General features: G+C 38.3%; 1 protein-coding gene across 1 annotated transcript in view; it reads right to left on the bottom strand.

Annotated features, from left to right (window-relative positions):
• LOC128610005 (inactive ubiquitin carboxyl-terminal hydrolase 53) overlaps positions 1-14,601 on the bottom strand; it is a 43,019-nt gene extending 28,418 nt beyond the window's left edge. The window contains exons 1-6 of the mRNA XM_053629006.1: positions 14,210-14,601; positions 4,486-5,044; positions 2,379-2,471; positions 2,152-2,286; positions 522-635; positions 58-140 (exon numbers count right to left, since the gene is read on the bottom strand). Coding sequence (XP_053484981.1) covers positions 58-140; positions 522-635; positions 2,152-2,286; positions 2,379-2,471; positions 4,486-4,629 — 569 coding nt within the window. The 5' untranslated portion in view covers positions 4,630-5,044; positions 14,210-14,601. The remainder of the gene's footprint in view (positions 1-57; positions 141-521; positions 636-2,151; positions 2,287-2,378; positions 2,472-4,485; positions 5,045-14,209) is intronic.
• Positions 14,602-14,975: the final 374 nt, after the last annotated feature.

Below are 14,975 nucleotides of genomic sequence, written 5' to 3'. Positions count from 1 at the left end.
CAAAGTGCAACTGCTCAGCTCATGTAGTATCACATGCAGAAGAGAATTTCAGCTTACCAAAGAGCTGTGGTGGAAACATAGAACACTAACTGAGTGAAGGGCAGAGGGTCAGACGAGGCTCCACAGCTTCGACATACAACCTGCCACACACACACACACACACACACACACACACACACACACACACACACAAACTCAGCTAGGTGCCACTTGGCAACTGCTAAATGCTAATTACTTCTGCAGCCATGTCATTATACCGTAGGAGGGGACTTTGCTGTTTAGGTAAGATTAAATTGGTTTCTTCAGCAAGCACTTTCTACACTATAAACACTGCCTGTTGAATACAGCACGAATATCAGTTTTTGCCATTGCAAATATCAGTAATATAATATCAGTAAACAGAAATCTAGAGTAAGACTACAAATAAAAATATATAAAGCTAGAAGAAAATGAATGGAGTCCTAAAGCACTGATCATTTTCCATATTGCCAGTACAGAGTGTATGCTTGTTTGGGCAATACCTGTTCGTAAAGTGTCATGGCAAACTTCTGATGTGTGATGCAGACTTTGGATGTACAGGCATCTATATCAACATCAGGAGCAATATGGAGGTGGATCCTCTCTAGAATGTTCTCCTTTAGATACAATCATAAATCAAACACATGCCATGTATGAGAAATACACAGGGAAAAAAATCAGACAAAATAATAGACAAAATTTAAACAATTGTCCACTGTTGCTATTAATTATTTAGAAATATTTGTAGCAAGCTTAGAATATCCATTGGATGTCGCTAGTGTTTTGGCCAAAACAGTTTTTGACATCTTTAGGTTAAGAAGCCATAACTATATTTCTTGAAAAACAGTTAATCTGCCTAAAGATGTCTAAAATATTCACATTGTTGAATAACAAGCTACCATGAAATGGACATAAGCAATTCAGTTTATAATCAGGTACCAGCTGTGCAGTAGGAATGCAATCTTTAAATGCAGTTTCCTCCCTTTTCACTATAAAGGGTTACTAGAATTTTTTTTTAAAAAATGCTACAATTTGACTTAGTTAAGATACATGCAAAAGAGAGACATATTTTAGTTCACATATTACAGGAAAACCTGTAGTTTTAAGAATTATATATTGTAGGAAGTCGGAAGACATAACAGCTCAAAATTTCTCCATGTGATTATTTACCCAATGAAATGAAACAAGATCTTAATCAGGAATCTATACAGCTGGTTAATGATTTCAGGAGTTGAACAAGTTTTGCTAGAACATAGAAACACACTAAACTCATAAGACTACATAAACTGCACATTTCTGGTTCCAGTAATTAACTAGACACAAAGTAAACAAAGGCTTTCCTGAATGTATTATTATCTACTCAAGCACTCTTTCAGGCGACACAGCCATGCTCTTCATAATGGTAGTGTTTGTAGTACTTTCTCCCTGGTTGTTTACGAATAAACAGATACATTTTTTACTGACACTAGATCACAAAGAAGCTATTCCTAACTGCAGCTGTAAGAAAAGTGGCGTCAGAAATGATGACTTGTATACTGGTTAGTTTGCATCCCACCGAAGCCCTGACAGAAAGACTTTATTGAGTTTCGTGTTGTGTGGAAGTACTGTAAATGGATGTGTACAGAGCTAATGACCTATTCTGTATAGCTCTGCTAAATAAATGATGATTACAGGTCCCCTTCCTAAGCAGGTTTACTGCAATTATGCTGCTTGAGAAAAATCCTATACAGGCTTACGAGAGGACAATACGTACTTCAATCCCTTGGGTACGGACACTGAATCTGAAAGCCTGTAGAGCTTGGAACAATGATGTACAGTGCACACAGGCTTCTCTGCATTACCTCAATAAAATAGTTTGGAATACACTTACACTGTCCTTATTTTCTCTAAAATATACCATAAGAATATGGCCTAACTATGGAAACAAATAAAAGCATGTTGCATAGCTACAAAGAACCAGTGACACACTGCTGTCAGACTACATAAAAATGGAAAGCCAAAAATGATTTGGTTACGTAATTATTGTGCTTAGAACTGTATTCTGTGTGCATGTGTGTGTTAATAATAATTGTGGAAGTTTGTCAAAATGTCTGTGTCCTTTTCCAGACCTTTTTCTCTTCCTCACATACTTACAAAGCATTCTGCGGCATCGTCCATAAAGCCTAACTGGAAACGTTGCTCATCCTTAAAAGTCTCTGCCAGGGCAATGCGCAGATTGTCTGAAGGTAGCGCTCGCTCCCTGCTGTCCTGAAACTGTGAGAATATTCCCTATAAAAGAAAATAATACAAGACCTTAATACAAACACCAGCTGACATTACAATCATTTACATCGAGAGGTTCTGGGCCTTGAGGAAAGTACCTTTAATTCACAGAAGATGCAGGCTTCCCCTAAGCAGTAATGGTTGGGAAGTTGTCGTAGACTCCGTCTAAAGATGTCAAGCTGCCACAGCACCTATGCAAATCATCGTTGGAGATATGAAGAGTATTAGGAGTTATTTAGCACACACAGTGCTATGTCTTTAGGTAACTGGTCTGACCCTGCACTAGGCCTGTCACGATAATTCCGTTATTGACTTATCGTACAATATATGGACATGACCTTGATATTGCCCATTGTGTATGTTTGTTTACATAAGGATGAATGTCACCAACATTTTAGCCATTTGTGCGGTTTCTGTCCTCTCGTCTGCTTAAAATAACTTCGACTATTCGTCCTATTTAAAATAAACATGCACATTCAAATGCAAAAACTGTGCATTTGAATTTAAGATGTATAGCAAGAACTAGCACAGATTTTAATTAAACTATACTGCTGAAAAAACAACACTCAAGAGCTTATCAATGCACTAACAATGCTTTTTGAAGAAGAAAAATCTAGAAATAGTTGTAGTGTTTCAAATAATACGGCTATAGTCCATAATGTCAGGGATTGAGCCGCTTATGCTGTGTGAGCTGAAGCTGAACAGTGTATGAACAGTGGTAAACAAGTGCTTTACTAGCGGGTTAATTAACTCACCCTGTACTCAAACACATATACACAAAAAACTTAATATTACAACTTGCTGCTGCACAAAATGACGCGAACGCAAGTACCTTACTTGAACTCAAGTAAGGTGCTAGGTAGAATGGTAAGTCACGCTGTAAATTTCTTTCTGTAACAACGAACTAAAACATGGACAATGAATAATGAGTCTTTATTGATCGCATATACATTACAGCACAATGAAATGCTTTTCTTCACATAACCCAGCATGTCAGAGCAGAGAGGGTTAAGGGCCCAACATATAACTAAATATGGATAAAATGTATATGAATAACTAAAGCATAAAGAATTCACAATATTGTATTACAATACTTATTGTAATATTATTTCAGGAGATCAGGTTTTCAAAACAAGGGGAGTTTTCACGTTTTTGTTGATGTTTATGTTCAAATATAAAATGCGTGAGTATTTTCTCGTCAACTAACATGCCATTGACTAATACGTGATGCCATTTAAGTCAGAGCAAAATTGACTAAAATTAATAAATATGATGATCACATTTTGAATAAATTTAAAGGATATTTTCGTCACAAGACAAAAAATATTGTTTGACATTCCAATTCCAATGTCTGAATAATCTTAAGAATTAAAAGTTCATTGGTGTACTTGCATTATAATACTATTATATTATCATTATATCTGTGGCATAAAATGGTCTTAAAACTACAATAATATCGGTTAGATCGCAATTATCTCTGGGACAATATATCGTCCAATAAAATAAAAAAAATAAAATAAAAAGTAGTTATTGTGACAGACCTACCCTGCACAACACTGTGTGATATCATAAGCTTAAAAACCCACTAAAACCCCAAACATTATCTAAATCAACAGAAATATAATCCATAAACTTTGAGAGTCTGTCCCTTCTCGAGTCAACTCTACCAGCTAATATGATATTTAAATACTCAAAGTTTAGTCAAAAAAGGTCCATGGTCACATTTTCCTTTGCTTTGCACTTAATGATTCATGGTTTGCAAGCCTGCTCAAAACATACATACAAAATATCCAATCTTTAACTTAAGTAATCTTTTATCTTAATCCAGAGACATTTGGTTCTTGCATGTCTCAGCCTGTAGGTCTGACATGTGGGACTGAATCATGCCCGGAGTATGACCACATTACAGTGTGATGAAAGATGAAAAAAGAAAAAAGGAAGTGATATAAGAGAAGCTCAGTCATACTACCCATGCACCCACCACCTCACCTTCTAGTAACAAGTAGACAGATTGGGAGCATGACTAAGTGTGCCCTCTGAGTCACTTGTGGGGGTGGGAGTCAAGATGGAGTAAATATTTGTCTGTCGAAACCAAGATGTACATTCCCAAGAGAGATGTCGCAATGAAATAACAAACAGGCCACTGAATATACAGAAAGGGGAAGGAAAATAAATAAATAAATAAATAAATAAACCAGGCCATACCTGCACTGCGCTGTTAAGGAAGCAGCTGTTCTGTCCCGGCTCATTTAGAAGCCCTTTGGTAGGAGCCAGGGACAGCATAGACCCCGGCTGGTAAACCCTGCCAAGATTGCCCCTTGGTTTCTTGAAGAACTTTACCCATGCCATTGGATTCTGGGCAGAAATTTACCTTCCAGCTAAGAGAGAGGCTCTTATTGAAGCAGGTCTGGTGTTATTTCCTTGAACTGGATGAGCCTCTTCAATGAGAGGCTATGTAATTACACAAGCAGAAGCTAAAGTGTTGTTGAACATCAGAGTAGAATTTTGCAACTGCTTCACACATGAGGCTGATGTCCATTGAGAGTCTCTAAAAGTCTCCAAGGTTACATCAACCAATTGAATGACCAGTGGCCTTACCAGAAAATGGCAGATATCTACTTGAGTCTTTTAATGGTTTGTTCATTCCCTTACTGAAGTAGATCCAGATTCTTATAACAGCATTTAACAGCTCGTATGGCACGTCATCCATATCCTAGGTGTTGCTCCATGAGCACTTCAGTAATAAATCCTCATGAAATCCAACCTAGGAGAAACAAAAAGATAGAGAAGTTAATTATGATTTAGAAAAACATCAGCAGAGCCACACTGTTGGATGACCATGCAAATCCAAAGTGGGAACACACACCAGCACCGTTTTGTTTTGTTGTTTTTATACACCAATATTTGCCTTATTTACAGTGACAGTGTAAATCACAATTCACCTTCCTCTTATCCATGTAGTGACTTAAGATTAGTAATTAACTTGTATGATGAATTATAAGCACTAATTTAATGATTTACAAGTATTTACTTACTATAACTTCCAGAAGGAAAACTTTCTCCTAATGATTTGAAGAGTTAAAGCAAGTAACTGACTTTGATTAAACAATTTTTAAACCCATTCTTTATTCATTTTCTCATATTTCACTCTTCAATTAGCCAATTCTGTGTTCTTCTAATGTCTAGCATTCTTCCGGGTTTCCTCCCACCAGTAGCCAGTAAATAAAGCCAGTAGGTGGATTAGCTATGCTACATTGTGCATGGTGTCCTGTGATGGACTGGCAGCCCACCCAGGGTGTGTTTTTGCCTCATGCCCAGTGTTTCCTGGGATGGACTCCGGATTCACAGTGACCCTGATGAGGATAAAGCTCTTACTGAAGATTAATGAATTAATAAAATAGCCAGTTCCAATTACTGTAGCGCTCTCGCTCTCTCCTTCTCTCTCTCACTCTTCTCATGTCACTGCACAAGCACAACTGTATGATTAACTTATGTGGATATACCTTTAAAAAATTTGTTATTTTCATTAAATTTGTTACATTTCGAATTCATACAAAATTAGCATTTTAGCAAGTGATAGTAGTGGTAGTAGTGAGTGACAGTTGTTTCTACTAAAATACCTTCATCTTCATCATCATCACCACCACCACAGTTTAATTTCTTGCATTCAAGTTATGGCTCCTGTTCTCTCAGTCACACTCCAGGCACTCATTGACTACTGTATCTAATTATTACGACAACCAAAAAAAGCCTGTTACAGTTCTTCAAGCTACCTTAAGTAAACAGTATGTGCTCATTATGCTGTCTAGAAAGATCCAAGATCCAGAGACTGATGGGAAAATATTTTAGGTTGGCTTATTGTCCATGTGAAGAACTGATGTCTGGAAGTTTATATTAACTTGCCAAACCATTTGCCTCACAGCACATTTTGGTGAGACATGCGTACCCTTATAAGCGATCATTTAAACTCTGAAGGATAAACAGTCCTCTGTAGCATAGCAGCAGTACTCTTTTTATCCACACAAACCGTGTGCACTTCTGGTTTGTGGTTATAAGGCTTGGTTAATACTGTGGAATGAACATCTGCTCAGTTTCAACATAAAAGCAGTTTTCTTTGGTGTAAAACTTGCCAAACTCCCTCCTGGAACTCCGGTTTCCTCACCCAGTCCAAAGGCATGTGTTGTATGCTGACTAACATTTCCAAATTGTCCATAGTGTTTGAATGGTTTTGTCCTGCAATGGGTTGGCAGCCCGTCCAGGGTGTCCCCCACCTTGTGCCCCTAGTTCCCTTGGATAGATTTCAGGCTCCCCCATGACCCTGTGTAGGATAAGCGGTATGGAAAATGGATGGATGGATAGAGAAACTAGCATCCGATACCACATGATACTATGCGACATAAGCCTAGTGAACACTGTCACGCTAATAAACAGACAACAGAAAATGACAGCAACTGGATGTATGATGGCATTCAAAGCAAAGCACACATCAAACTATGCTTTGTGAAAATATCAATAGGATCAGTTACAGCATCTTCCTACAATACAAGTAACCTGATCAAACATAAGACTAGGCATGAGGAGTTTGTTGCTAGTGGCACATGGCAGCAACCAACATGGCAGCAAACTCTAGCTAGGTGAGATAAATAGTCTAAAAACAATCCTAGGTGAATGAAAATAAGAGTGTTTACCTAGTACGTTGTTCTTAAAGATTGCGATCACTTGCTATCAGTCCTTAACAAAGAGGGATTCCAATATAACGAAGTCAATAAAATGCACATTACTTGGAGCTGTACAGAAGCACTTTTCCAAAATGAAAAAACCCCCCGCTCTCCACTGCAACCATACTTGTTCCAAGGTAACTAATGTAGCTAGATAATGCATTTTATTTAAAACAAACTAGATAACATTATAAAGTATGAGCCTAGAAGCATATGTGCATGAACATGCATGTGTGCGCTATTCAACCAGTGCCAGATAAAATGTTCCATGATTAATTAAAACTAGGTAGGTTACTCTTTGCAGTGTATGGTACGGTTAAAACGAGTACCAAAAAACACACCAATGTACTCGTACTCGATTTGAAATAAATGCTATAGAAGAACCCCTACTTCTTTCCAAGACAGTTTTGCATTTTCCCGTTTGAGTGTATGAGCTCCAGCAATTTCGTCAAACGTTACACCAAACTTATTATTCACCTAATCTTACTCGTATTCAACCAGATCAGCAACATGTTTGTACTTCTAAAGTTCCCAAGAGACACTGGGGGAAAGCTTGAGGTTTCACTAAAAATTTCTTCACCAGACTGGATTTAAGTGTTCTCAACTTAATAAACAAAAAGTGATAAACATCACCAAAAAGAAAAAAAGAAGAAGAAAAAAAAACCCCACAAACCTACTATCTGAGGCTTGGAGGCCCTCTGAACGTTTGTAACATGGCCACTGCCTGCCATAGCAACAGCATTCCAAGGTGATCGCTTAAGCCTCAAAGTGCTAAAGAGGTCCAGCCTTTAGGATTAAAATCAGTGTTTCGAGACGTGAGATGCATCTCCACATTGGACAGTAAGCACTTGCAATAAATAAGTATTTGTTCTGAAACTAATGAGCCAACAATTACATTCATATAATTTTTAGATACAATGCATAAGGCTGAAGTGCTGAAGAGGTTTCCAAGAAGAACAACAACAAGAAGAAAAAACTACCAAGGCAACCAGTAAATCACCACAAACACACATTCACTGTGTCCACATGTTTTCAAGAAGCAATCATGGTGATAGAAACACTAACCTGCCAAATCTCTGGAAGCGTGTGATAAGGGCTGGACCAGGCAAGTTGAATGAACATTACTGAATACATTTTCCAATCCACTATCTGTATTTTTAATCTACTATCAGTAGCAGCACCATATGCTTTATTTACTTCATTTAGCAGTGATTATGCATAGAAAACAAAGCACTATTAACAGAGGCAGGCATAGTTTCCAAATAGGCCCACATTATCCCAACCAGCCACACATTATCCACAAATTATTTCTGCTCATAAATGATTAAGGATTAATATGAAGAGTGGATTACAGCAGATGACCATCGTGTCTGCATGGAATATGATACAAAAATGTGCCAGTAACTCAGTCAAATGCCAAATTCTCTCATTTAGTCATTCTGATTATGCATTTCTTAATCCAAGATCATACAGTTTACCAGATATAAGTGGTGACCGAGGCAACATTTGCTTCCAATAAACACTTGTACTCAGCCATTTCTATGGGAACAAGTCATGAGAGAGAAAATTATGACTGCTACAGTGAGATGATAATAATGATTCACAATTAGAGTGGGAAATACACCATAGCTCTCTCTAATAGTAAACAATTATTTTTCCTGTCAGCTCAACCCAACTACAGCTCACACGCTATACTTCTAGCATGAGATCATCCCGGCCATTAAAGATGAACGTGAGAGATGATGAGAAAACAATTTCTCATCTACGACAGCTACAGATTCCATAACATCCATGGTGTAGGTCTGGTCTACAGACAGTGAGGATTCTATATTAGGATTGATAGCCTAGATTTAAGCTTCATCTCGCCTACACAGAAAGCCCTGCCTTTTTCTGAGACAGATTCAGACTAATCATACTCCTACACCTTATGCAACATGTGCAATATTTCAATATGACACCATCAGTGTGACAGCATTACCGGTTTTTACTCCAAGCTGCTCAGGTCTCTGATTATGCCACATCTCTCCTTATTATAGCCTTTACTGGCCAGCTGGATGACATGACGTCACCATATCAGTCCTTGCTTAAACCAAACAACTCTGCCCACACCCTTCCTACAGAAGGCAAGTCTGCATGCAAGATGACTTCCTTCAGTCCACTCATTAAGCCTTTTGATCATTACACAGAAAACTTCCAATGCTCAGGAAAAAACATGCTAGTTAGAACAGCAACAACAATAAGAAAAACCCTCATAAGACTGACTGCATCTGAAAAGTTCTTCCTTTCAGCCTTTGAGCGAATTTATAATTGGGTTGATTTGCAATGGTGTCTAAAACTGTATGTCACATTAGATTAGATTAACCCTGGATCAGTACAGCTGTAGAACAAAAACAGTTCCTTGAGGTCAGCATCATGTCACTTCCTTCCTTACCATCTAAGGAATTAAAATAATTCTGCTTTATTAGCTGATCAAAAAACTCCCAAGTGATAAATGACACACTTCCAAGTGACAAATGAGTTGAATTACAGCAAACAGTATAAATTTGACTCATATTAGAGGTCAAATATGCTATCACACAAGGCATGTAAAGCATCTGAAAAAACTAAGTGCTATGGAAAATTATTTGCCCCATCTTGATTTCTTTTGGTTTTGTGTATCTCTCATATGTCTTCAAATAAAATACAACATAAAACAAAGGCAACCTGAATAAACACACAATACATTTTTTATTATTATTATTACTATTATTATTTTTAAGTTATCCAACACCTATCTCCCATGTGAAAAACTAATTGCCCCCTTAAACTTAAAATGTTGTGCCACCTTTAGCAGCAATAACTGCGACCAAATGCTTCTGATAACTGGAGATCAGTCTTTCTGTGGTGGAATTTTGGCCCACTCTTCTTTGCAGAACTGCTTTATTTCAGCTCCACTGGAGAGTTTTCAAGCATGAATTGCCCGTTTAAGGTCCTGCCACAGCATCTCAATTGGTTCAAGTCAGGACTTTTAATAGGCCACTCCAAAACTTTCATTTTTTTTTTTTTTTTTTAAACCACTCAGCAGTGGACTTACACCTATGCGTTGGATCATTGTCTTGCTGCATAATCCAGTCGCACTTGAGTTTCAACTTACGCACTGAAGACGGAATATTCTCCTTTAGGATTTTCTGGTTGAGAGCAGAATTCATGTTTCCCTCAATTACTGCAAGTTGCCCAGGCCCCAAAGCAGCAAAGCAGCCCCACACCATCACACTTCCACCACCATGCTTGACCGTAGGGATGATGATGTTTCTGTGGAATTCTGTGTTTGGTTTACGCTAAATGTAACGGGACCCCTGTCATCCAAATAGTTTCAACTCTTCAATCCACAGAACATTCTCCTAACAGGTTTGAGTGTCATCAAGGTGTGTTTTGGCAAAATTCTGACGAGCCTTAATGTTCTTCTGGGTCGGCAGTGGTTTTCATCTCACCACGCTTCCATAGACACCATTTTTGCCCAGTGTCTTTCTGATAGAGGAGTCATGAACAGTGACCTTTATTGATGCAAGACAGGCCTGTAGGTTCTTTGATGTTGTCCTTGGCTCTTTTGTGACTTGCTGGATGAGTCATTGCTGTGCTCATGGATGAATTTTGGAAGGTCGGCTACTTCTGGGAAGGTTCACTACTGTGCCGAGTTTTTCCCTTTGGAGATAATTTTTTTTTTTTTGCTTCAATAAATATCATTTAAAAACTGCATTTGGGTTTACTCGGGTTGCCTTTGTTTTATCTTAAATTTTGTTTTCATTTCTGAAACAGTTTAGCACGAGATGTACAAAAAAAACTGTACACAGAACTGTATATATAACAAACTAAGTATGAAAAATTTTGGAATGGTTAGGGTTAATTTCACCTATGTAGAGACTTTGGGGGCACCCTGTATATATTCATTTATTTATTCACCTATGCCACTTGGAACCACTTGGAATGGGTGGAAAGGCAGTAACACACTTTGGAAGGGAAGCGAATCCATCACAGGGCATAAACATTCTATCCGCTTGTATGTTTTTTGGAGTTGGGAGTAAACCAGAAACTTAGAGGAATCCCACATGGAAACAGGGAAATGTACACAGAAGCACCACCCCAACAGTAATGAAAGCTCAGGGTTGAACCGGAGACCCTGGATCGTAACATATTTGAATGGCCAAATTGGAAAATATAAGTTTCTTATTTTCTAATCAAAAACCTATCTGAATAACTAGTTCACCAATCATCTGCCATGACAATAACTTCACAGCCACAGAGGGCCATTTCATAAAATCTTTCACCAAATCACCAAACTACTCTTAAAGCAATATGGGCCTCATTTATTAATATATTTATAAGAGTGAAACATCCTGACAAAAAGAAAAGTGTATGGCCAACTAATAACAAACAGCCAATAATCTAGATAATGTCAGAAATGCAAAACAGATACAAGATGATCAATGAAAAAAACTTCTAAAATATCTATAATAATTACAGGTTTATACAAGAGCACAGTTTCACTGTTTTCACTGTACGTTCATCACAAGCAAGTGATGAACAAACCAGAGGTAGGAATTTGAGCAGTACCTGACAGAATGACGGCTAACAACAGCATTATGGAATTCGCAAAGGCCATAAATAACATACACATTTACGTTATAAATTGTGAAGTAAAAATGTCTAAGACAAAAGACTGACTACAGTAGGTTAAATAAAAAACAAAAATACACAATGGCAGCTTTAGTATTTACATGCCAATAAAACAGGAATGTAAGAAATATAGGAAGCAGTGCACCCATGTGGAATGGGCCAAGACATATATTGCTTCCTCTTCCAATTCACACAAACACCAATGCCAGATGCAGTCGAGCAAAAGGACGTCTAGCCTTTGTATGAGTGTGCGTAGGGGGCGAAATGTGACACGCTCCTGAAACTCTGAAACAACACTGAAGGAGCGGCTGGATTCCCGGTGGACAGGAGCAACAATGCAGTGGCCGTTTCCTGTGTGGGCTTCCTGTAGGCTGTGTGCCGTGTTCCAGCATGCAGTCAGCACTTTGAGCCCTGAGAGAATGTACAGGTACTGCGTTTGTACACACACACACACACACACACACACAATCACCAAGTCTTGAATGCAAACAGCCAAGACCTAGACAAACTTTTTGCTGCACATTCATTCTCATAGACACACCTTACCTCAGGAACAGGACATGGACAGGACACCCAGAGCCTTTTTCCTGTAGCATTTCCGAGTGGTAGAATATTGTCCCTTAAATGTCGCGAGCCACTTCCTAAACACGTTCTCCTCACTTCCACGTGGATTAATAATAAACCTCAGTGCCACAATGCAGCAAGCAGCTTTTCTTGACATTCATTTTCTTTATGATTAATGCGATTTCGCCAACGAGGATTAAACGTTTATTTGGCGTCACGTTTTATTTGACTTCTTTTACAAGAATCCACATTTCTTTCACAGGAATCCATTTTTGCATCCTTTAAAAAAAATAATCTTTTTCAGTTTATAAGCTGCCTTAATCATGATCGAATACTTTGATTCACGAACTTCACTAGACTTTTTCTTTTTCATGGCAATGATTTTGATAGTCACTCTTACCGGATTGACATGCAGAAATTGACTAGCATCAAGACTTTTTAGCTTTTATTCAGTTCCACAAGGAGGCAAGGGACTGCTGTGGGACTGCTTGATATTGCAGGTCTGTAATGAGGCAACAACATGAAGAGTGTTGCTGATCTTAAAGCAGATCTCAGCAGCGTGGCAAACATCAGCCGGTTTTTCAGCATGCCTGTGCGTTCTCGTCACTCTCTACAGGTAAACATGCTGAAGAGCTAGCCATGCGACAGGGTACAACAATTTTGGCATTTTACAATAAACTAAAACATAAACCTATACATTCATCTCTAACAGAATTTACATTACATTACACTCTAATATGATTGTGATTAGTGCTTAAACGTTCATGAAATGATATGTTCTGTTTATACCAAAAGTGAGAGGGGCCTACGATGCAATTGTGGGAAGATGCTAAGCAATTTTATCTAAATAACTCAAAAGTTGAGTTATCTAATAACTAAATAGCCCAACTAAAGGTATATATATAAATGAATACTTCTCATAGTTTGGCTGTGGAAATGTTTATCACAGGAGTAAAGCTGAGTTAAATATGCAGGCTATGACTCAATATAAACAGCTGCTTATTTAGAAAAGCCCCAATAATCATTCATTTACTATCTATCAACTCAGCATAGGTTAATGCCAGTTTATTTTCCAGGTTATAAATTGTCATCTTCATTTAACTACTGCTTTTTTTTTATGTATTTGGGTAATAAATACTCATGTGGTGGTATGGTAGTTTGGAGTGTAGCAACCTGACAACTTTCTCACGCCTATGTAATTCAGCATATTTACTTTTAAGGAAAAAAGGTTACTTATTAGCTATATTAATTTGGAAATAAGCTCCTCGAATATATTCTAGGCCTCTTAAATATATATATATATATATATATATATATATATATATATATATATATATATATATATATATATATATTGTTCGGAGGAATTGTGGGCACGACTAGGAGGTAATATATAGCCTAACCTTAAGCAGTAAACAAGAGCAGGTCGTTTGGAAATTCCTGGAGCGCTGTAGCATAGCAGACGCTGGTATCGATGAAAGTTTCACTGAATTAACGTGAATAGAGGACAGCTTGTTCCCAAAATGACGCCCGAACAGATTATATATATATATATATATATATATAAAACTGGGCAACTTTACACCATTGAAAGAAAACAGCTAATATTGGGCGAAGGATAAGAGGCATAATAGTGTGTCCTAATTAGTTCTGGTTTCCTCGTACATTTGTTTTGAGAGGAAGCTACGCAAGCTGTCGAGGCTTCTACTGTGACAGACGTTAGATTTAAGAAAAAACAAATACAGACAAGGATGATACTGATATAAATCAGTAATAGCATACAATTAAAAGGAATAATAATTTAAAGATACATTCTGTAATATGTTATACGAAGGTGAGCTCTAGTTCTATACGGACGGAGCGACAAAACCTGATCACCTGAATCAGGTAGATTTCCGGCTCCGTAACATGCGCAGTGGATGACATAAAAATGGCGAGAGAAAGTTTGCTCAAAAAGACAGCAGCTAATCAGTACCGCAACATACATTACTCACCATGTGGACGACTTTCCAGGATAATTTCGCCTCTTTCCGATCGACTTAATCAGCGATTATTCCCAAATGTCAACAGTGTTTTTCGGCGTCAGCTGCCGAAGTGTCAAAGGCGGAAGAGCCGACTGCGTTAGGTGAAGTTGTCACTTAAGTAAAGTAACAAAATGACTGACAAGAAAGAAAATCACTTTTTGTGTTGAAGTAGTGACTACTTAGACATTTAATTTCTTTTCTCCAAATAACTCTGCTCTGCATTTCAATATTGCACTGAATCGCAGCGTCCCTGTAGGATTGCAGCTCCCTGGACACTGAGTGTTTGTGTGTGGCAGTAGTGAGCCGACTCACTGCAGCCACCTGAAATTCAGGATTTGTGATGTTTCCAGCGCTGAACTCAAGCCCCGCCCCTCCCTGTGTACAGCGCGGAGATGAAACCCTGCTCCTGCGCTTAAGCCCCGCCCCCACACACAGCCCTGAAACGGAAGCCCCGCCCAACGCAGGGCTGAAGCGTCGCCCATACATCCCTGTGTTCTCTGCAGTCTTAGGTTCGCCGGAAGCCAGGACAGCGCACGTGCTGTCCAACGGCACGAGGGAGGAGTTGTATGTTTCTGCTAACCTCGGTACATATTTTTACTCACAATCAGCAAAGGTAGTCTACTCATTTCAGGAATGCACATGCACATCCTGTTCCAGCGTTGCTGTACTTTACTGATATACCGGTTTTGCAAATTTAGGTCAACAGAATTGCCAAATTGCGCTTGGAAAATATTTG

The sequence above is a fragment of the Ictalurus furcatus genome, chromosome 7, assembly GCF_023375685.1.
Source record: "Ictalurus furcatus strain D&B chromosome 7, Billie_1.0, whole genome shotgun sequence".
In the NCBI taxonomy this organism is placed as follows: domain Eukaryota; kingdom Metazoa; phylum Chordata; class Actinopteri; order Siluriformes; family Ictaluridae; genus Ictalurus; species Ictalurus furcatus.
The sequence above is the reverse complement of the archived record's forward strand: the minus strand, read 5'-3'. Positions and strand labels throughout refer to the sequence as shown.